Here is a 23,852-nt window from a genome sequence, read left to right as displayed (position 1 = left end):
AGGAGGGGAAGAGAAGGAAAGCGGGAGAAAGGGAGGGGAAGAGAAGGAAAGCGGGAGAAAGGGGGGAAGAGAAGGAAAGCAGGAGAAAAGGAGGGGAAGAGAAGGAAAGCGAGAGAAAGGGAGGGGAAGAGAAGGAAAGCGGGAGAAAAGGAGGGGAAGAGAAGGAAAGGAGGGGAAGAGAAGGAAAGCGGGAGAAAGTGAGGGGGGAGAAAGGGAGATTCGTTTTCTTTGTTTCTTTCTCAACTGCCTTGTGCGTTTTATACGATTCGACTGAATAAATGACCACCAGAAATACAGACTGTACATTGATGACAAAAAGCACACACACATTGTTTCATCCGCCATATTCTCGGAAGGAAGTTACTCGGTAACCACGGAAACATTTCGCGCACGCGCATTTCAACTTCCGTGAAAGAAAACCGCAAACATTTCTCGCTAGTGTGGACAGATGCACTAAACTGTACCGGTATACTTTGTATCGATACAGTTATAGCACTATCGTACCGGTATAAGTGTGAACACAGCAACGGACACGTTTCTTTCTCCTGAAAAACTTGCCGTGTGTGTTGTTTATGGGCCGAGCGTAATGGTGTATCAAGGAGGAAATAATCTCATGCTTGCAGAAGCCACTTGCAACCTGCCAACGTTTACATCCAGTGCCAAGATCAGATTAAAGAGGCCGACTGCTCACATTACAACACGCTCCACTGAGAAAACATAATTAACATGGAAAGCTTCGTGGGCACACAATACACATTTAAACATTTATAAACCTTGAAAACAACGTGCACCACAGGCACGTTACTCATCCATTACCTTAGAACATCTCACAGTGCCAAAGTACGGTTCAAGAGTGTCCTGGCTCTCCTGTGAGGTTTATCAACTGTCATTTACACCACAAAATAATATCCTCTTAAGCACTTACCAATGACCTGCAGTACTGAGATTTCACTACAAGTGGCGATAAAAAATGGAAGCCACAGCCACTGTAGTGAATCCTCGAGGGTTTTTTTTTTTTTTAATGTCGTGTGTAACTCACCCAGGGTAACCACCATAACAGGAATGTTAAGACGTTGTCGTGTTGTTTGAGACAGCCGCAGAAAACCGTACTCGAGGGAATACTCCACTATGTATTCCTCCTGAGGCCACACTGCGGATAGAAAAACACAAACCCGTCACATCCTCACACTACAACACGTACTTGTCCTCTGTGATAAGACCTGGAGAGGAAACAGTTCGACAAAGGCACCTAACGAAACCACATGTCTAATATGCATTTCAAATAACTATACTATTAAATACTGTACATACAGGACACTTTTCCGATGGAATAAAAACGTGTGCGTTCTATTCCCTTCTAGCGGATTCCAGTCATTTGGTTTGATAGCATGCAATATTGCTCGCATATCCTACGTGTATTACGTCACTCTACCCAATGGAGTATGGTCGTCAAGACAACATAACGTCACATGTCGGAAACGTAAAGCTTCTGCGCTACCAAGCGACTGGAACAATTTGTAAAAAAACATGGCCGCCAGGTTTGCTTCGTTAAAGGTAGACTACCCATCAGATTTTTCAAGCGTAGGTCAGAAAAAGAATCCCCCCCCCGACACCCAATTATTTCTGTTTAGTGGACCAAAAGCTACTGAATTCAAATCGCAGACGTCCAACTTTATTAGGTTTATTTTTTTTAAATCAGGGATGCAAACGGCACGCCTTTTGGCGGATGCCGCCTTTTTCACGGCTGAATCGTGCAGATCCGTTTTTTTTTTTTTAGGGGGGGGCGTTGGAGTGTCTGAATAATTTCATCAAAGTAAATTCTGTATTAAAATTACTAAATGAGCAAATGCCGTTACAGTCCATGAAACATAGGAAGGGAGGCTGGGCCCGCCCATCCCAAGTGTGACACAACACGGGGGGCTGTTGCGAACTTAGTCTGGCAAGGCAAGCTATCTCCAGCTCTTCCAAGCTCCCGAAAAATCGGGAGCCAATCAACTTTGAGCATCTCCAACGGCCCTGGGTAGAGGCGTGTTCAAGGCAGTGACGTAGTAGAACTGCGACCGGAAGCCATAGATTGTTTACAGAATCTATGCCGGAAGCGCTTCATTCACTAGAAACATTACGAACATGGAGCAGCAGCAAGCCTTTGACACAGTGGTAGATGCTGTATTGAAAGCATTCAACAGGAAGTTTCTCTCCATTTCTGCTCGTGTTATTATCGTCCTCTTCCTCTTCAGCTCCTCCTTCTTCTTCCTGTTACTCAAGCAGTTTCCGTCGCGTCACATACATCAGAGGAAAGAGTGATGTGATTGGTTTAAGCTTCGTCACAGCCTTTTCTGGCTTCGACCAGTAGCAAACTGAGGCATTTCAGGGAGGCGGGTCAACCACGCGCTTTGGGAAACGGTTGGGCTTAATATCTATGCCAGACCAAATGCTCGCAGAGCTTTGAAGTTGCGTTAGCCAGACTAAGGCTGTGCAGCTTTCTGATTTACTGTTTTCTTCTCATACTTATACTTCCTATGTTTCATGGACTGTAACGGCATTTGCTCATTTAGTAATTTTAATACAGAATTTAGGCCGAATCCCATTTCACCCCTTGGACCAACCCCTTGGCCCTTCCCCTCCATTTTGCGCGTTCACATGAAGAGGTAGGGGTATCCCAATCCCAGTTAACGCGGAGGGGTAGGGGAAGGGGGAGGGCTTCTGTACCCCTCCAAACGGAGATTTTCCTGGAGCTGACTCCAAACGAAGGGGTTTGAGTGATTTCCCACAATGCCATGCGGATTTCAGCGAGATTTCATGCGGATTTCAGAAAGATGGCGGTTCCCACGGCGAAAGATTGTCATAAATGTATTTTCTCTTGGGGGCGTCGTGGCTCAGGTGGTTAAGGCGCCATACCATGAATGCGGGCGACCCGGGTTCGATTCCGGCCCGAGGTCATTTCCCGATCCCTTCCCGTCTCTCTCTCTCCCGCTCATTTCCTGTCTCTACACTGTCCTATCCAATAAAGGTGCAAAAAGCCCAAAAAAATATCTTTAAAAAAAAAAAAAATAAATAAATGTATTTTCTCCATTATTTACGTGTTTTAAGTTGTTATCCAGAGGAAACACGCCGCTTGATTTGCTTTCGAGCTGAGAATGAGCAGCGATTTCTGAAATCCAAGCTGCTGCTAAAAAGCTTTGGGAGTGAGTATTGTTTTCGGTTGCTTGACTGCGTACGTTTTGTTCTGTTATTCTCGCTTTTATTGTTTACATGAGTGTTCTGACACCTCATTCTGTCGGATGTGGTGCACGAAGCGCCAAAGATATCCCATTCAGTGGTTAGTTAACAAATCACACCCTGCCAGCAGAGATTTCTGCCTCTGGCTCTGACCGTAGCGGCTGGTCGCAGCCAATGACGCATTTGGTCGCGTTTTGCTAACGTAAACGCTGACGGAGGTACGCAATGACGTATGCGATCGTTGAAGGGCTATCCCAATACGTAAGGGTTGAATTTCAAGCCCTATCCCTTGTAGCTCAGTTTCAAGGGGAAGGGCCAAGGGGAAGGGGGAGGGGTAGGGGTAGAAATTAGAATTGGGATTGGGCCTTACTGTGATGAAATTATTCAGACACTCCAACGCCCCCCCCCCAAAAAAAAAATCGGATCTGTACAATTCAGCTGTGAAAAAGGCGGCATCCGCCAAAAGGCGGCATCCACCAAAAGGTGCGCCATTTGCATCCCTGTAAATAGAACAATTAATGCTAACGCTATTTATTTCCTGCTTCACCATAACCCAATACAAGATACTATGACATGCATGACGTGGTGGGCTTTCCCCGTTCGCACAAGGCATTGCGGGATACAAATCTGAAACAGGAGAGAAAAATGGAGGAGGCGAATGAAACGCGAAAGACCGACAACAGTAACGACGTTATGTTGTGAAGGAAAGGAAACGCAGGACCAAACTAAATAAATCGGCGGTCAGCGAGCACCTCGGTGTGATCAGCTGAACCGTCAGTGCACCGTCAAAGGTAAACCTGTAGATGCAGGGCTCGAAATTAACTTTTTTTTCTTTGTGTCCCCCAGTGGTCCCGAATTCTGTGTTGTATTGTCCCGAATGGAAGCAATAGTGTCCCCATTTTTTTCCTCTCTGAAATAACCAGTGGTTAATATTATCATATGAAGTTACTATTATATTTGTAACTATACGATTTTGAACCCTTTATATCATTTTTACAATAAGTCACAAAACACAAGTGACACATGTCCTATACATCATCTACTTCAAAATTACAGTTATTGCATTTTCAGTTTATTAAACTTTGGTGATCTCACTGTATGAATAGATACCGGTGTATTTAAAAGGGGCCAACTAGCTCATTCAGAAAATGTTTCAACTCCCTACATCTGCAGTACACTTTAGCTGAAAATAAGATCCCTTTTATGTTTGTTTCATCTACTTATACCTTGAATATCTGTTGGCATATATAAGGCCAACATCATTTTCACCATTACCGTTATCCATTTTTATGTAATATACCTGTTGCCCCATTCAGAGATGTTTTGAAAGCCATCAGCCATACCATCAATGGATGAAATGCACACCCATGTTGCAAGCAGTACAATAGAAGGTTTGACCCAAAAAACGAAATATTTTAATCCAGTCTACAGTGTAAAATAAAGGAAAAACGCCATCCAATCATATCGAGGTACCACCTCAAAATGATTGGATACTGACACGTCAATCAGACTGAAGCCCGCGAGCAGCCCGGCCCTTCTGTGTGTGTGTGTGTGTGGGTGTGTGAGAGAGCGAGCAGAGTGTCACACAGAGCGCAGGATTCTCTCAGTGCGCTCCTTCCAAATAACGGGGATTTACACGAAAACGGAAGGAGATATTCACAAAATTCTTTCACAGTGAGCGCCACAAGGCTCTCCTGAACACACGGATGTAATTTTTTTTGTCTGTAGTGTAAAAAATGAGGTCGCTAGAGCGAGTTAAAAACGAGTGACTTTTCTGCCACGTTTATAATGGGAGTCTATGAGGCTGCGCGGCTGTGCTCTCGTTACTTTCAGGCTTCTCATTCAAAAACAGTAAATCCTATCGCTCAGGTAGACACATTGTGTGAATCAGGACAAGTGTGGCTACTACTTTTGAGAAAATTATGTGTGTGGAGTGAAAATTGGGGCTGAAAACACAGTTTAAATGAGAAAGTTTGAGCTATTTTTCCAAGCTCTCTACACTCTAACTTAACGAGCTCCGCTGGTGTGTAACGCAATAGACACCCATTATAAAGCCGGACTTTCTCAGGCTTTAGGAGGGGGAGGAGGGGTGGAGGCGCGGGGGGTGGGAGTGTTTCTTTTCAAAATATGGCTTGCGGGAACCGTTATTCCAAAATCTTGTACTGCACCTTTAATGTAGAACTTTTTTTCTAGATCTATTTTTTTTTCCATTGTCCCGGGATTGTCCCAGATATGACAATTTTGTGTCCCGATGACATTTTTTATGGTCCCCGGGACATCGGGACACCGTTAGTTTCGAGCGCTGTGTAGATGGCAGTAATGCAACACTGTGGAGGCCAGCTGCCGTAAAACCCAAAAGACGACGACGAAGACGAAGGGAAGCGTGTGCACACGGACTTCCTCTGTCTGTTTGACTGTGCAAAGCGAGCGATTTCGTGTACATTATTTACTCGGGAATCCCCTCAAATTAAATAACTTCCCAGCCACAGAACGGCTTGGTTTTTTTTTTCAAGCTATTACAGAAAAACATCTCAATGATCAAATTTCAGAGGGAACTAAATTTCACCGATTTTATGAAATCAAAAGGCCGTCAACTTTTAAATATGGAAGTTTCTGAAAGAGAAAGGTGTGCTGAACACCTGAAAGGAATGTGTAGTAGTAATAATAATAATAATGGCTGGGATTTTTCTGTGGTATATCAGATACCGTATTTTCCGGACTATACGTCGCTCCGGAGTTTAAGTCGCATCAGCCAAAAAATGCATTATGAAGACCAAAAAAAAAACATGTATACGTTGCACTGGACTATAAGTCGCACTTTTTTGAAGGGTTATTCTATCCATAGAATCTGTGATTGTATCTGATAAGCGGCGCGTGGTTACTGCGCGACTGCATTGTTTATTTAATAAACGAACAGCTGAGCAGTGATAACGCGCCCTTTGCCCTGTAAGTAGCCTAGTCTGATTATTTTAAATATCTACTACTATCTTTAATACTATCACTATCATTATTACTAATAGCCTATATTATTATTATAACTAATATTAGTAGCCTATTACTGATGCATTAATCAGTTTGCGTTTAGAATATTTTTACCGGTAGGGCTTATTATCGCCCCATGGCTCTTTCATCTGTGTTATTAAAGCTGTAGTCATCATCGAGGAGTGTCATTCTTCATTTTTGTCGAATTTTATTTCATCAAATCAGAGGCCAAGTAGGCTATAGGTATATCATCTCCGAAGACAGGCACAGTAGTAAAAACAACCGTCTACTGAAAAAACAAACAAACAACTGCTCAGAGAAAAAAAACAGGCAAAAAGTGCGCCTGCCAGTTAACGTCATATCAGATAAAAACAAACGGTATTCAGACCATTTTCTTTTTGGCGGCATATTTCTGTTCAGTCGTCGTTGTTGTAATGCTAATTTGTTTTGTTGCTGTCAGTTGTAATGGTATTTTTTTTCTTTCAGTGGTATTAACAGAGTACACGGCACATACTTGCATGCAAAGCTACATAGCACCCTCTCGCGGTGAAAAAAAAACAAAACACATATATACGTCGCACCGGAGTATAATGGCCCTTTTCCACTACCCTTTTTCAGCTCGCTTCAGCCTGACACGGCTCGCGTTTCGACTATCTCAGAGCAGCATGACTCAGCTCGCTTCAGCCCTGCTTAGCACCCAAAACTCGCACGGTTTTGGAGTGGGGCTGAAGCGAGCCAAACCGAGCCGAGTGGGGCTAGGGGTGTGAGGAGACACTCCCCTGTGCACTGATTGGTGAGGAGGAGTGTCCTCACATGCCCACACACGCCCCGCGAGCACGCTGGGATCTGTAAACACCATAAACCCGGAAGAAGAATAATTACGAATTAAGAGAATTTCTGAAGCCTTATGCGCCTCGCCTCATCTATACGCTCTTGCCAGTATCTGTTGGCGTTGTCGGTGACAACAAGCCACAGCACCAAGACCAGCAACACTAACGACTCCATGTCCTCCATGTTTATTGTTTACTATCCGGGTCGTGAGACTACCGCTTAAAAGATCACTGATGTCACTGTTTGCGCCGCCTAACGACATCACGTGACGTCCACCCACTTTCGCTAACTCCACCCAATGTGTCCACCCACTTCCAGCCAGCACGGTTCAGCGCGGTTGTAGTCGAAATGCAACTCCAACAGACCCACTCAGCCCAACTCAGCACGGCACGGCTCAGCCCGACTCAGCCGCGTTGGTAGTGGAAAAGCGGCATAAGTCGCATGGCCAGCCGAACCATGAAAAAAAAGTGCGACTTATAGTCCGAAAAATACGGTATATTCCATTCAGCTACTCGTCTTTGACTCGTTCAGTATCATGCTAACTGAATGCAACGCCAGCCAATATTATTTAAAGTATACTATATCATAGCATCCCATCTGAATCAGTCGCGGAACTGAGTGAATGGAAGCCTCATAAATCAACATTTGTATTTTCAGAAGTGTAAACCCAAAGCTCTCACTCCATAATACCAAAAGTCAGGGTGCTGCTCCAAACAGAAGCATACAGATGTTGAATTCATTCTGCTTGCTGCATTTGTGTACAGATGAATCGTTATTTTGGAATCAACGCCCAAGTTTTATAGGGATAGTTCGGGATTTTTGACATGAATCTGTATGGCATCCCCATCAATAGTGTCGTGCAAACACACTGACTTACCCCCGACAGCATCCTGTGAGTCCAGTTCTTGTCCAGTTTTGGTCCAGACGAAAGTAGTCCGGCAAGTTTGTTGGGGTCACGAAAGTAAAACGTTTTTCGTCTCAAAACAGTACGTGTTCAAAAGAGTGATATATTTGCATCACAAAACCGTTGCCAAATAAAAAGTCAGACCTCGAAATCGCTTGGCACTATTTTCTCTCCCTTCTTATCACTGCGCGCTGCCGCCAGGTGACAGCGAAACGCAGACCCACTAAGCTGGTGGGAGACCAAGGCTGCACTCTATCCACGGCTTACACACGTGATGGCACGGAGGATGTGTATAGTGGCAGCATCTGTCCCCCCCAGAGAGGATCTTTTCAAAAGCAGGACAGATTATAACAGAGGAGAAATAGAATCAGAATTAACTAGTTAATCGCAGCAATTAAAGGAATAGGTAGGAAAAGGAAGGCGCAAAGACACCGCGCAGCGCCTGAAAATGGGTTTTCAGGCGCTGCGCACCCGTTTTCAGGCGCTGCGCGGTGTCTTTGTGCCTGCAGCGGTGCTTTGCCTGTGCTGTGGCTGAAAATAGCTCCAGATATAAATTGGTCTAGTAAAACCCTTCGTGTTAATTTGCATTGATATGTGTACTCGATGTGAATGTACAAGTCATGAGAAATAATTATAAAAAAACTTGAGTTATTTAATTCACTTTTGCAACGACAATGCTAGCTGGACACGCCGAATTACAGCGACTAAGCTAACCTGGGCGTTTATAGATCAGGACAATGGCTGGGTCGGCTAAAAAATGCTTTGGCTCACTCATCCAACTCTAGGGACTGCCTCAATTTCATCTGGGGGTGGCGTACTCCTTTAAATCAAAAATAAAATCTCAGGAGCCGTTTGGGAGGTGAAAGAGCCGGTGATGAGAAGGGAGAGAAAATAGTGCCAAGCGATTTCGAGGTCTGACTTTTTATTTGGCAATGGTTTTGTGATGCAAATATATCACTCTTTTGAACACGTACTGTTTTGAGACGAAAAACGTTTTACTTTCGTGACCCCAACAAACTTGCCGGACTACTTTCTTCTGGACCAAAACTGGACAAGAACTGGACTCACAGGATGCTGTCGGGGGTAAGTCAGTGTGTTTGCACGACACTATTGATGGGGATGCCATACAGATTCATGTCAAAAATCCCGAACTATCCTTTTAAGTGCATGGAATCAGTGAATCAACTCTTTAGGATCGACTTCTAAATGTAACGTGAATCAAGCGTTAACCTAGATCGAATCATAAAATACTAAGGTCACAAACTGTCTATATTATAATCATTTCAATTTATATAGCGCCTTTCTCACACCCAAGATGGCTTTACAATTAGGAGGAGGAGAAACAGAGAGAGGGGAAAAAAAAAAAGTCCACCAAAAGAGGGTCAGGATGTAATTCCAGTGGAGTAGCGACCACAGTCCCACCAAAAGGCGCATGAAGATAAATCCCGCACCGCCTGCACAGCTGCTCGGAACACCACGCCAAGCACAAAAGCAGCGCCGCCACACGGAGCGCTGGACAAGCCTGATGTTAAAAGAGCAACCAACTCACTGCAGTCCATAGCGAGGAGCACAGGCGTCACCCACGGCGCACCAAGGCCTGAAGCGAACCAACGCCCAAAACTGGGTTGGGCGCTACGCCATAACCGGCGGATAAAACATTCAAACAAAAAAACCAAACATCAAACTACACAAAACAGAAAAACAAAAGGAAATAAATAAAAAGCTCCGGTGAGAAGCGGCAGCCAAAAACGCGCACGGTGTACTCTCAACCGGAAATGGAAAAGGGGGGAAAAAAAAAGATACATAATGCTTATCAGTTATTTATACTCGCTATTAATCTGGAATCTGTATGAACTCCTTTTAAATAATGACTAACGCATACGGGTTTGAGTGGCATGCCACTGGCACATGCTGAGTGCGCAATTAGAGCAACACAGACGAGCTGCTTCAGAGTGAGTGGCAGTCACTGGGAAAGCTCACTCCACTCTTGGCCTGCTTTAAGACGTCTAGAACCATAAATTCTTAAGACCCCCACCTTTTTTTTTTTTTTAAATATAAAGTGAACCCATCAGTCATAGACATGAAATATGAGTGGGGATATAAGTGGAGGAGTGTTGATGACGAATCAGCAGTTGGGTTTCTTTAATGACGACAGTGGCTCACACTGGAGGACAGGCTTGTTCTGCAGGAATGCATTTCAGGCCCGTCTGCATTTCAGGCCCATCTTCTCTATTCCACACAAACACTCTTTGTTCGAGTGAAGAAAAGAGGCAGAATTCCACTTCTACCTACATCAGGCCAAAAAAAAAAAAAACAACCGTTGTTTCCGGTTACCCGACCGACCCCCCCCGGTCCTTTCCGACCCCCTCTCAAGGCCTCTGCATGCTCTTGCGACAAGGCTTTCGCAGACAGCTTTTCGCAGACAGTTGTAATTTATCGTTGAGCGGGGAGTAATAGGCGTGCGCGATGTTATTCACCGCTACAACGCAAGGGGGCGCGAAGTCACTAGGAGTAGTTGGTGGGTGTGGTTAGTGGAGTGTTTATCCTCCGGTTACTTATAATGACTAGAACTGGAGTCGTATAGATGTACGTACTTCCTCACTTCCTCGATCAACCGCTCTTCGTGCTGCTCCACCTTCACTCGTGTTTTTAAAAATGCCGGTCGTGAAAACAAACCGAACCGGGAAGGTAGGGAAGCGGAAGTGCGTGTACAGCAGATGTAGAGTGGACCAATCAGAGCCCTCTTGTCTGCGATGCTGTCTGCGAGGCTTCTGCGGTGGTCACAATTTTTGGGAGGTGCGCGCAGAGTGTCTGCGAAGGTGGGGGGGCTACGCGGATGCTATCTGCGACACCGTCTGCGAGGACTGCGTTGTCAGCATAAATTGGCCTTCAGTCTACAAAACGTTCATGCGATGCACACAGCGTGGTTGTCCTTGGTCGTAGACCAACGTCCGTACGTTATGCATAGCGCGAGTGTCTCTCGCATCATAAACGGCTGATAGTACGCCATGCTACCTCTAACAGGAAGCAATGAAAATAGCGGTGGTTTGTGTGCTGAAAAGACGCGCGTCTTGCACATCGCAAGCCCAGTCTTAGACAAATTATGTCACTAGAAAAAGAGACATTTAAAGACATTGAAGATTTGTTAGCTTGTACCATAGGGTGCATCAGTTGCCCTCACTTTCATAAAATCCGATGCATTTTTGTTTGGGTGTTCCTTTTCACCAATAAAGACATCCTGTAAAATGTTTTGACCGTATTCAAAAGTCTAATGGTGGCACCATGAGGTTCATTTTTTGCCAAAAAACGCTTATTTTATGTTTTCGCGTAAGGTTTGAATCACAATCAGTGCGTTTACATGCACATAGAGAGAATCGAATTTCTGCCGTTGCTCGACTGAAATCGAAGTTCAAAATGCCATGTATACACCTTAATTCGGCTGAAATTGAACCGAACTTGATTTCTCGGAATCGAGCTACACGACCTAGTTTATGCGATTTCTGCCGAGCTACTTAGTGCATGTATACCCTATCGAACTACGTAGTCGAGCTACTTACTGCCCCTTCCGGAAGTGACGAGTGACGAGACCACAAGCGGGAAACACAACAGCCTCGGTCGGCATGACAACAGTAGTAGCGAGCAGCAGAAGAGGTCAGGAGGAACAAACGGAGAAGAGAAAATGGCGAGCAGAAACGTGCACTTCTGGAGCAATGAGGAGACAGAGTTCATGCTCATTCAGCTTAAGGAGTTGAATATATTAAATTTCATGGACGGGAGAAAAACGCGCAATGGAGAACACGGAACTGATAACTTTGTTTACACTCTTGAATAGCTCTTCTTCATGACGACAACCAGAAGTGTACCAACACGATGGGGCGTGTAGCGCCACCTGTGGCTCGGGTGCACAATGTACCTCACACAATAGCCCGATTTCATTGTGTGCATGTAGGATTGGATTTCTCTGGCACCCTGCTGGGACCTTCAGCTCGATTACCGACAGCAGTTTGATTTGGATGTGCATGTAAACGCAGTCAGTGTTGGACTCCATTTATTGATTTCTTGTGACCCAGAGATCATGTTAAGAACCTTTGCATTTAATAGGGGCGAGCATATGCATCGGCGGCAAGCTTAAAACCAGGGTTATAACATTTGATAGAGAATGCTAGTGACACCCTAAAATAAACCTTCAAATATTTTTAGACATTCTAGACATACTGTCTACAGTATCTAAGATATTTGGTATACTCTATAAGGTGCCATAATGTTTCATGAAAAGTGATCGAAATTTTGTCATAAAATAGCAGCTTTTTCCTAGTCTGGCTAAAGGCCAATTTATGCTGATAACCCAGTCCTCGCAGACGGTGTCGCAGATAGCGTCCGCGTAGCCCCCCCACCTTCGCAGACGCTCTGCGCGCACCTCCCAAAAATTGTGACCATCGCAGAAGCCTCGCAGACAGCGTCGCAGACAAGAGGGCTCTGATTGGTCCACTCTACATCCGCTGTACACACACTTCCGCTTCCCTACTTTCCCGGTTTGTTTTGTTTTCACGACCGGCATTTTTAAAAACACGAGCGAAGATGGAGCAGCACGAAGAGCGGTTGATCGAGGAAGTACGTACATCTATACGACTCCAGTTCTAGTCATTATAAGTAACCGGAGGATAAACACTCCACTAACCACACCCACCAACTACTCCTAGCGACTTCACGCCCCCTTGCGTTGTGCCGGTGAATAACATCGCGCACGCCTATTATCCCCGCTCAACAATAAATTACAACTGTCTGCGAAAAGCTATCTGCGAAAGCCTTGTCGCAAGAGCATGCAGAGGCCTTAACGCGACTTCAAAGCTCTGCGAGCATTTGGTCTGGCATAGATATTAAGCCCAACCGTTTCCCAAAGCGCGTGGTTGACCCGCCTCCCTGAAATGCCTCAGTTTGCTACTGGTCGAAGCCAGAAAAGGCTGTGACGAAGCTTAAACCAATCACATCACGCTTTCCTCTGACGTATGTGACGCGACGGAAACTGCTTGAGTAACAGGAAGAAGATAAATACCTCCAGGGCGGCTCTTTGCTCCGTTTTCAATGAGAACTTCCCGTTGAATGCTTTCAATACAGCATCTACCGCTGTGTCAAAGGCTTGCCGCTGCTCCATGTTCGTAATGTTTCTAGTGAATGAAGCGCTTCCGGTATAGATTCTGTAAACAATCTATGGCTTCCGGTCGCAGTTCTATTACGTCACTGCCTTGAACACGCCTCTACCCAGGGCCGTTGGAGATGCTCAAAGTTGATTGGCTCCCAATTTTTCGGGAGCTTGGAAGGGCTGGAGATAGCTTGCCTTGCCAGACTAAGCTCGCAACAGGCCCTCGTGTTGTGTCACACTTAGGACGGGCGGGCCCAGGCTAGCTTTTTCCATAACTTTGAGCTCCTGGTGCCACCATTAAACTTTTGAATTTTGTCAAAATATTTCACCCAGTGTGTTTTCTTACCAAAAGGAACATGAAAACAAAAATGCACCATGATCGGAGGAACTTTTCATTTTTAGGGGGCAACTAATGCACCCTATTGTACCAGTAGTTCTAGAGCAAATACCCCCGAACATTTTCTTGCCTCAGTTTGTGGTGTCGGAATGCCTCTCAACTGTGCAGATCCTGCTGAAATAGCCTACTATAGCAGTGGATTTGGAAGAACGGACAACATTTGTCCATATTGTCTTTAAAAAAAAAAAAAAAAACAAAACAGTGCGATAAGATCCGAGGTCGAATACGACTTAATATCGACAAAATCCAGTCCAACCTACTGACAGCTTTCAGATGCGCTAATTACTAAACCCGATCCACGACGGCAGAACAGACAGCTGATCGCATCACGCAAAATCTTCCAGAACGCAAACATGTCATCTGACTAGAGCAGTTTCCTGAGGTTTATTCTTCGAGCACCAATCAGTGAGACAGAGAAAGAATGGGACTCCGGGGGAGGGGGGAGTGAACAAAGGGATGAAGGCATCGCAGGCAGGAGTGGACGAAAGGAGGCGAGTGAGGAAAGGGGAGCATGAAGGTCACAGAGCAGCAGGAGGAAGAGGATTGCGGCAGATTGTCTGTGGTGTCAGGGTAGAAGCATTAGACATGTTGAGCTTTACCTGCTCTCGTAAGCATCTCAATCTCGGAGACAGTCTCCTTCAGCGGCTGCATACCTTTAGAGGGCGCCTGGCTGAAGGAGACGTCCTGGCTGTCGTTCGTGCTCGAGCCTGGGGCGCCATCGTTCACCAAAGGCAGTCGCGGTTCAATGTCCAGCTCAAACTGCAGGAGAACATGATTCACAGAAAGACACTGAATTAGCATTCCAGGCAAAAAACAAAAACATGGTTTAATATCATGCTTCGGTATAATTTGCAAATTTGTCAGTTATGTACATCAGTGTTTAGTCACTACAATGACTTATTTACAGCTGGTGCATCCAGGGATGCAATCGTTAGTTGACAATCAACTAAATTGATTTAATATTGACTGGTGTGGACTTTTACAGCCGATGCACATCCCAGTACTGATGTCTATAGGGGTGTTCACACGGCAACTTTTACTCCGGTGTAGCACCGGGGCTGCCCCGTTAGAGCGTTCACACAGTACAAAGTTATAGCGGTGTAGCCCCTGAAAGCTGCTTAAACCGGTGCAAATCTAACCCTGCTCGGGAGGTGGTTTAAGAAATTTACTCCGGGGGGGCGTCATGGCTCAGGTGGCTAAGGCGCCATACCATAAATCCGGGGACCCGGGTTCAATTCCGACCCGAGGTCATTTCCCGATCCCTCCCCGTCTCTCTCTCCCACTCATTTCCTGTCCTGTCTCTACACTGTCCTATCCAATAAAGGTGAAAAAAAAAAAAGCCCCCCCCCAAAAAAAAATCTAAAAAAAAAAGAAATTTACTCCGGAGTAAATGCTAGTTTGCGGGGCAGCACTGATATAAAATGGGACGTCTGAACGCTACAGGGGTAGACTCGCTACGCGTGAGGAGAGTTGATTACATACGGGCATTGCATAATTTGCATCCTGGTATACAAAATGGCGAATATCAACAACAACAGAACTGCGTGTCTTCCAGTGTTGCCAGATTGGGCGGTTTTAAGTGCATTTTGGCGGATTTGAACATATTTTGGGCTGGAAAACGTCAGCAGTATCTGGCAACACTGGGGTCTTCATCCACGTTGTTTTCCCGGCGCTTGGTGATGCCATGACAACCGGGAAAAGGAAGTACATTTTCACGCATGCGCATATTTCATTTCCGCATTATTACTATCGTATGGCACGGTCGCAAAAAACTGCCGTATGAACGCAAGTGGGGCTGCACCGGTGCTAACACGCTTCTCTCTAGTAAGCAGGTTTGTGACGTGTGAACGCTCTACAAAATTTACACCGGTGTAAGATACATCACAACAAAATACATAGGTGCAGCATCGATGCAAATATGTGCTGTGTGAACACCCCTAGTGTCTAGTAGTCTGGCTAACACGACAAAGCTCTACGAGCTATTGGTCTGGCCAAGATATTAAGCCCAACCGTTTCTCAGAGCCCGTGGTTGACCCGCCTCCCTGAAATGCCTCAGTTTGCTACTGGTTGAAGCCAGAAAAGGCTGTGACGAAGCTTAAACCAATCACATCACTCTTTCCTCTGACGTATGTGACGCGATGGGGCTAACTGGTAGATTAAACTCTTACCGAAGCCGGTCGGGAGCAAGGCGAAAACGTCCTTCCTTTCAATAAATCCCTCCAGGGCTGCTCTTTGCTCCGTTTTCAATGAGAACTTCCCGTTGAATGCTTTCAATACAGCATCTATGCGTAATAGATGCGGAAGCGTGAATGAAGCGCTTCCGGCATGGATTCTGTAAACAATCTATGGCTTCCGGTCACAGTTCTACTACGTCAGTGCCTTGAACACGCCTCTACCCAGGGCCGTTGGAGATGCTCAAAGTTGATTGGCTCCTGATTTTTCTGGGAGCTTGGAAGAGCTGGAGATAGCTTGCCTGGCCAGACTAAGTTCGCAACAGGCCCTCGTGTTGCGTCACGCTTAGGATGGGCGGGCCCAGGCTAAGTGTCTAGCACTCCGAAAGAAATAGTATAGCGCGCAGACTGACCTTTGAATCAGGGAAATGGCAATTCCTGAAATGTTAAAATTGGGAATTGCCCATGTTAAAATGAGAAGTTTTTCATTCAAAAAAATTTAAAAATTAAAAACACAAGCTTGGTTTAACGAGGCCTATTACATTTAGCTGTAAGGTGACGTTTTTGTGTAAGCTACTGATTTAGCCCCATTTAGACAGAGACAGAATGAATACCATTGACTTGAATCTTATTTCAAAGTTCTCTGGAATTCATTTAAATCAAAATTAAACAGGTTATTGTGACTAGAACAGGTGACCATTTGTCTGACAAGCCTGCTGGATTATAAAAATAACTTCAGTGAAGATCAGCCAGCTCTTACAGCTTCTCACTGACAAATATGATATTAGGAGCATTTCCAGACACTGACCCTCACGGAGCTGTTGTCAAACATATCCACCGTCATCTCCTCTTCGTTCTCATCGTCTTGGTGAACAGGAATTCGGCTGGTGTCCTCGGTGTCCCCGTCCGGCTCTTTGACAAGCCCCTGGAACCCCTCCGTTTCGTAGAACTGCAGGAATATGGGTGCACGGCTGGAGTTGCGCTGGATCTCCACACGCAGGATGCCGTCACGCGGCCACTTCTCACGTACATGCTCCAAGCAGTTAATGGGTGAACGAGAGAAGGCGATGTGGATGTAGGCCAGAATGAAGAGCACAAACAAGGCCTGGGAATTGGAGAAAACGCATATTTTCAGGATAGTTCTTTCACAATTACTTGCTCAAGGTAGAAACTAGAGTGAGTGAGTGAGTGAGTGAGTGTATAAATATACACACACGTGGTTTTACAGGAAGAAATTTGCCATTCAGCTGTTTCAGTTAAGAGGCAGATCCTATTTTGGAGCCGTTTCGCTGAATATTTTCAGCAGCATCCCTAATAAAGTGTACGTAACTGATCTTAACTAGAGCGGCAGCTACAATTATGGACACCTTTTCAGATTTACCAGTAAAAAACAATTTTACAAAGATGAGCTTCAGTTATAAGAGTTATTATTGGTTAATCGATCAACCGGAAGACACGCCTCGCCCTTTGATGACACAGCTTGTTACCCGAGATGGCTTTTTTTTTAGCGTGATCAGCAATTTTTTCGGAAAACCTGGACGTTATCATCGCAGGTAAGCGTGGTGGAAAGATCAAGGACATGTTTTTACTGATCAAATTCACCAATATTTCATGATCTCCTTGTAGAAACCTACTTTGTTTCTGACTTTCATTCGACAATCGCTATTTAGTATCTAAACGTGCGTTTGAGAAGTCAAGTGAGGTGTTGATAATAGTGATCACTTTCACCGGTGTCCACCATTATCGACACCCTGTGGAATTAAGTGACATTTACAACTGTTATGGATCCATCTTTGTGTAACACTGTTGAAGATGAAGTACTTTATTTTTTTTTTTTTAAAAAAGGGCTGTGATTTATAATAATATTTTTCCCTGATCCGTAACAGAATGGAATGTTTTTGAGGATTTGGAATCCTATTGCAATAAAGAGAATTAGACCAGAATTAAATTCCTAGCGTATCAAAAATTACATGCTCGAAATATTCAGATTTTTCTATTGCATTCACAAATTTTTTTTTGGCAGTTTGTTAAATATCTACCACATATTACAATATCAGTGAATCTTTTATATTTCGGTTCGAGGAATGACGTGTGACCTTCGACCTGGATTTTCATGTGGTTACAGTGTCAATTGCCTGTTGACATTTACTGGTAAACTATAAAACTAGAAATTAATACAAACAACAATGAATACTTAACAAAAACGTGATCTATGAAAATACTTAGAAAGTGGAACAAAAAGGGGGTGGCACGGTGGTGTAGCGCTGTCGCCTCACAGCAAGAAGGTCCGGGTTCGAGCCCCGTGGCCGGCGAGGGCCTTTCTGTGCGGAGTTTGCATGTTCTCCCCGTGTCCGCGTGGGTTTCCTCCGGGTGCTCCGGTTTCCCCCACAGTCCAAAGACATGCAGGTTAGGTTAACTGGTGACTCTAAATTGACCGTAGGTGTGAATGTGAGTGTGAATGGTTGTCTGTGTCTATGGCCCAATCCCAATTCTAATTTCTACCCCTTCCCCTTGAAACTGAGCTACAAGGGATAGGGCTTGAAATTCAACCCTTACGTATTGGGATAGCCCTTCAACAATCGCATACGTCATCGCGTACCTCCGTCAGCGTTTACGTTAGCAAAACGCGACCAAATGCGTCATTGGCTGCGACCAGCCGCTACAGTCAGAGCCAGAGGCAGAACCAGAAATCTCTGCTGGCAGGGTGTGATTTGTTAACTAACACCACTGAATGGGATATCTTTGGCGCTTCGTGCACCACATCTGACAGAATGAGGTGTCAGAACACTCATGTAAACAATAAAAGCGAGAATAACAGAACAAAACGTACGCAGTCAAGCAACCGAAAACAATACTCACTCCCAAAGCTTTTTAGCAGCAGCTTGGATTTCAGAAATCGCTGCTCATTCTCAGCTCGAAAGCAAATCAAGCGGCGTGTTTCCTCTGGATAACAACTTAAAACACGTAAATAATGGAGAAAATACATTTGTGACAATCTTTCGCCGCGGGAACCGCCATCTTTCTGAAATCCGCATGAAATCTCGCTGAAATCCGCATGGCATTGTGGGAAATCACTCAAACCCCTTCGTTCGGAGTCAGCTCCAGGAAAATCTCCGTTTGGAGGGGTACAGAAGCCCTACCCCTTCCCCTCCGCGTTAACTGGGATTGGGATACCCCTACCCCTTCACGTGAACGCGCAAAATGGAGGGGAAGGGCCAAGGGGTTGGTCCAAGGGGTGAAATGGGATTCGGCCGATGTGTCAGCCCTGTGATGACCTGGCGACTTGTCCAGGGTGTACCCCGCCTTTCACCCGTAGTCAGCTGGGATAGGCTCCAGCTTGCCTGCGACCCTGTAGAACAGGATAAAGCGGCTACAGATAATGAGATAAGATGGAACAAAAAGATTTTCTGACAGGTTAAACATTATCAGTTCATTTCTTTACAAACATTAGCATTACTTCCTCATTTACTCTATCAGATCAGCAATTAGAATGTTTTACTCCCCTTAGAGAAACTGAATTACTTTCATTAATCTCGGCATCAAAAGCCTCAACTTGTGTACTAGAGCCCTTACCTACACATCTATTCAAACAGATAATACCTGAAGTAATTGAACCGCTTCTAAAAATAATAAATTCTTCTCTTACGATTGGCTATGTACCCAAATCCTTTAAACTAGCAGTTATCAAACCCCTGATTAAAAAACCTGACCTTGATCCCTGTCAGCTGTCCAATTATCAGCCAATATCAAACCTCCCCTTTATCTCCAAGATCCTTGAAAAAGCTGTGGCACAGCAGTTATGCTCAGATTTACATAGGAATAACATCCATGAAATGTATCAGTCAGGATTTAGACCTCATCATAGCACAGAGACAGCTCTGGTTAAAGTAGTAAATGACCTAGTGTTGGGTGTCTGATCAGGGCTGTGTCTCGCTTGACCTTAGTGCAGCATTTGGTACCATTGATCATTCCATTCTTCTGGATAGACTAGAAAATGTTGTGGGAGTTAAGGGAACGGCCCTCTCCTGGCTCAGCTCTTATTTAACTGATCATTATCAGTATGTTGATGTAAATGGTGATTTTTCTAGACGTACTGAGGTAAAGTTTGGTGTTCCACAAGGTTCTGTCTTGGGTCCACTACTGTTTTCTTTATATATGTTACCTCTGGGTGATATTATTCGTAAACATGGTATTAGTTTCCACTGTTATACTGATGACACACAGTTGTATGTTTCTGCAAAACCTGATGAGAGACACCAGCTTAATAGAATTGAGGAATGTGTAAAGGACATTAGACACTGGATGCTTATTAACTTCCTTCTGCTTAACTCTGACGAGACTGAAATACTTGTACTCGGACCACATGCAGCTAGAAGTAAGTTTTCTGATTACACAGTAACTCTGGATGGCCTTTCTGTTTCTTCACATGCAGCAGTAAAAGACCTTGGAGTGATTATTGACCCCAGTCTTTCATTCGAAACTCACATTGATAACATCACCCGGATAGCTTTCTTTCATCTCAGAAATATTGCTAGGATAAGAAATTTAATGTCACTACATGACACGGAAAAACTAGTCCATGCTTTCGTTACCTCCAGGTTGGATTATTGTAATGCCTTACTATCTGGATGTTCCAATAAGTGCATAAACAAGCTCCAGTTAGTTCAAAATGCAGCAGCAAGAGTCCTTACTAGAACTAGAAAATATGACCACATCACCCGTCTTATCCACACTGCATTGGCTCCCAATCAAATTTCGTATTGATTATAAAATACTACTATTGACCTTTAAAAGCACTGAATGGTCTCGCACCACAGTACCTGAGTGAACTTCTGCTCCTCTATGACCTGCCACGCCTACTTAGATCAAAAGGTGCAGGCTATCTGCTGGTACCTCGTATAGTGAAGGCTACATCAGGGGGCAGAGCCTTTTCTTACAAAGCCCCACAGTTATGGAACAGCCTTCAAAGTAATGTTCAGGAATCAGACACAGTCTCAGCATTTAAGTCGAGGCTGAAAACATATCTGTTTAGTCAAGCCTTGTGTTAATGGTGTTTATGAGGTAAAGGTGTAGATCTGGAGGATCCTCGGACAGAGTTTTGGTAAACTGGGATGTATGGATGCTGTCAGTCCCCACTCGCTTGCTCACTCGAGTTTGACGGTGTAGTGGCTGCTGCTTTATGTCCTGGGGCTCCCTCATGCCTGTGTTACCTTCTGGCTCTGCCCTTTTAGTTATGCTCTCATTGTTAGTTTTGCCGGAGTCCCTGCTTGTACTCAGCGCAAAATGTATACCGTTCTTACTCATCAGGTGATATTGGATAAGACATAACCTGTGTTTTCTCCCCCCAGTCTGTCTCTCTGAGTTACATGTCAATCCTGGGATCGAGATGCTGACCTCTTCTGCTCCTCGGACCTGCCTGATCCATCCTGGTGCCGTGTCTGGCTGGAGTCTCATCACACCTCCCCTGTAGAGGACGGCCCCATGTGGACAGTTGAAAGTCACACCTGGAGGACGCTCTGGACTCTTACAGTAATGCTTTTATGTCTGAGGACGACAGTTGACTTGCTAACTTTAGGGCTGCAGTCGTCATGAACAGTTTTGCACTCAAGTTTCCATCAATGAAGAGTTTATAACATCAACGAAACTGACTTCATGTTAAAACTGTTATAATCACGTCTGTTATCACCCAAATGAGGATGGGTTCCTTTTTGAGTCGGGTTCCTCTTGAGGTTCCTTGAGAGTTTTTCCTTGCCACTGTCGCCACAGGCGTGCTCATTGGGGATAGATTAGAGATAAAATTAGCTCATGTTTAAAGTCATTTAAATTCTGTAAAGCTGCTTTGCGACAATGTCTGTTGTTAAAAGCGCTATAAAAATAAGCTTGACTTGATTTACGTAAGCACCGACATTTATATATTTATATAAAAGATATTTTGTACTAAATATAAGTCTATGCAAAACAAATTTTAAATATAAAAACTAGATGTGTTTTGTTAACTTACTACCACATACTGATTTTTTTTTAAATAAATAATCATGTGGATGTCTAACTGTGGGCAAAGGAGTCGACAACTGTATAACAGTGTCGATAACTGTGGGCAAAGGAGTCGACAACTGTATAACAGTGTTGATAACTGTATAACAGCAGGCTTTCGTCTAAACTGGGGAACAGGGGCGCTGCGCCCTCTTGCTCTCGGTGTGCGCCCCCTTACCAAAATGCCGATTGAACCCCAAGTCACACTTAAGCCATGCACTTATATGCTACTGCACAACATGCAGTCTCTCAAAACGAGCTTTTCTCCATGAAAACATCCCAGAAACACCACGTGACAATGTGTCTGATCATCAAATTCATTATAATTACTCCAAAAATATTCCAATCATAGTAGATACACCGCCAGACGGTGCAAAAACGATCCGAATTGGCGTTTTCTAGACTGAGGCGCCATGTTGTTTACTTGTCGCGGCTGCTCTCGTGAGATTTGACATGGGTTCCATACAAGGTCAGCTGACTTGTAGAGCGAGATTTCTCGAGACTGAATGACCTTTCACCCACCGGCGCGGGAGCTTTTGACAGAAGTAGTTCGCGAGTTGTTTTTGTTGACACTTGGGCATTTAAAGATGTCATCCCGCAGCACGAAGCGGAAGAAAGCCAAAGACTGTCCGGGGCAGAAGAAGATTACTTCTTTCTTTTTCAATGTTGACGAACAATTTGTTACAATTTCCCTCTCAGATAGCCTCAGAATGTTCCATTGGAGCCTCAATTTTTCAAAGGCTTTGCACGGCGGGGGGGACGGACGGACAACTGGCACCATCCCCCCCTCGCTTCGTTCCCTCGCCATGGTGTGCGCCCTCATACTAGATCTTTCTAGAAAAAACCCTGTAACAGTGTTGATAACTGTGGGCAAAGAAGTCACATGACCTGATATACTAAGGCTACGTTCACACTGCAGGCTGAAGTGACTCAAATCCGATCTTTTCGCCCATATGTGACCTGTATCCGATCTTTTATTGACAATATGAACGACACAGATGCGATTTTTTCAAAACCGACCCAGGCCGTTTGGATATGTGGTCCTAATTCCGATCCCTATCCGCTCTTTTCATATGCGACTTCAGTCTGAACCGCCAGGTCGCATTCATCCGACTTACACGTCATCAACAAGCCACAAACGTCACTATTCTGCGCTGAAGTAGGCGGCGGGTCTCTCAAAAAAAGTTACAACAACATGGCGCATAATCACGGGCGCAGATAGAGGGGGGGACTCGTCCCACCCAGATTTAAATTCACCTCGTTCGGTCCCCCCCGCTTATAGGGAGGAAAAAACGTCTATGCTGTCTTTCTTTGTATAAGGCAAACCTCACGGAAAAATCAAAAGACTAATTACCATTCGGTTTATTGAGGTGCACGGCAGTGTATACATAGTTGCAACAACTCACATAAAACAAAGACTGATATTCAGTTGGTTGAGCTGCGCAGACTGCACAGGTTGCGAGCTCGAGCTTGGTTGCTATGGTAACCCACAACAAGTTTGACAGGCATATCGGGGTTGGGGTTGGTTTGCTGGCAGCTTTGTCCCCCCCAGTTTTTTGTCCCTCCCAGTTCAAAAAACGTATCTGCGCCCCTGCGCATGACATCAATGCGAGGGACGCTTCGGGCTGTGAAGGTTCTGAATCTTCTCAATGGAAGGACGCAGAGGTTAGGGAGCCGATTTCCATTTGGGGGGATGCAGCTATTCAAGCTAGATTGGATGGGTCATACCGCAACCGGGCGGTTTTACTTCCGTAAACACTGGCCATGCTTACTGCGTGTGACGTCGTCGTATCCTGCAATGCGCATGCGGAACACTTTTACGCTACGTTCACACTGCAAGGCTTAATGCTCAATTCCGATTTTTTTGTGAAGTCGTTCACATTAACAAATGTATGCGACTTGTATGTGATCCTCAGTATGAATGAAAAGCAACCTAAAAGTGTTCCGCATGCGCATTGCAGGATACGACAACGTCACACGCAGTGAGCATGGCCAGTGTTTACGGAAGTAAAACCGCCCGGTTGCGGTATGACCCATCCAATCTAGCTTGAATAGCTGCATCCCCCCAAATGGAAATCAGCTCCCTAACCTCTGCGTCCTTCCATTGAGAAGATTCAGAACCTTCACAGCCCGAAGCGTCCCTCGCATTGATGTCATGCGCAGGGGCGCAGATAC

The 23,852-nt window shown here is 44.9% G+C and overlaps 1 protein-coding gene across 2 annotated transcripts in view; it reads right to left on the bottom strand.

The window, feature by feature from the left end:
* tmem259 (transmembrane protein 259) overlaps positions 1 to 23,852 on the bottom strand; it is a 58,039-nt gene that overhangs the window by 31,927 nt on the left and 2,260 nt on the right. Inside the window, exons 2-4 of one of the 2 annotated variants that reach the window (XM_060941674.1) lie at positions 16,453 to 16,749; positions 14,127 to 14,232; positions 1,040 to 1,150 (exon numbers count right to left, since the gene is read on the bottom strand). In XM_060941674.1, coding sequence (XP_060797657.1) covers positions 1,040 to 1,150; positions 14,127 to 14,232; positions 16,453 to 16,749 — 514 coding nt within the window. Of the gene's footprint in view, positions 1 to 1,039; positions 1,151 to 14,072; positions 14,233 to 16,452; positions 16,750 to 23,852 lie in introns of both variants that reach the window. The other variant, XM_060941673.1, reaches the window with a different exon arrangement.

Source organism: Neoarius graeffei, chromosome 15, assembly GCF_027579695.1.
Source record: "Neoarius graeffei isolate fNeoGra1 chromosome 15, fNeoGra1.pri, whole genome shotgun sequence".
Lineage (NCBI taxonomy): Eukaryota > Metazoa > Chordata > Actinopteri > Siluriformes > Ariidae > Neoarius > Neoarius graeffei.
Note: the sequence above shows the minus strand (reverse complement) of the source record. Positions and strands in the feature narration are given on the sequence as shown.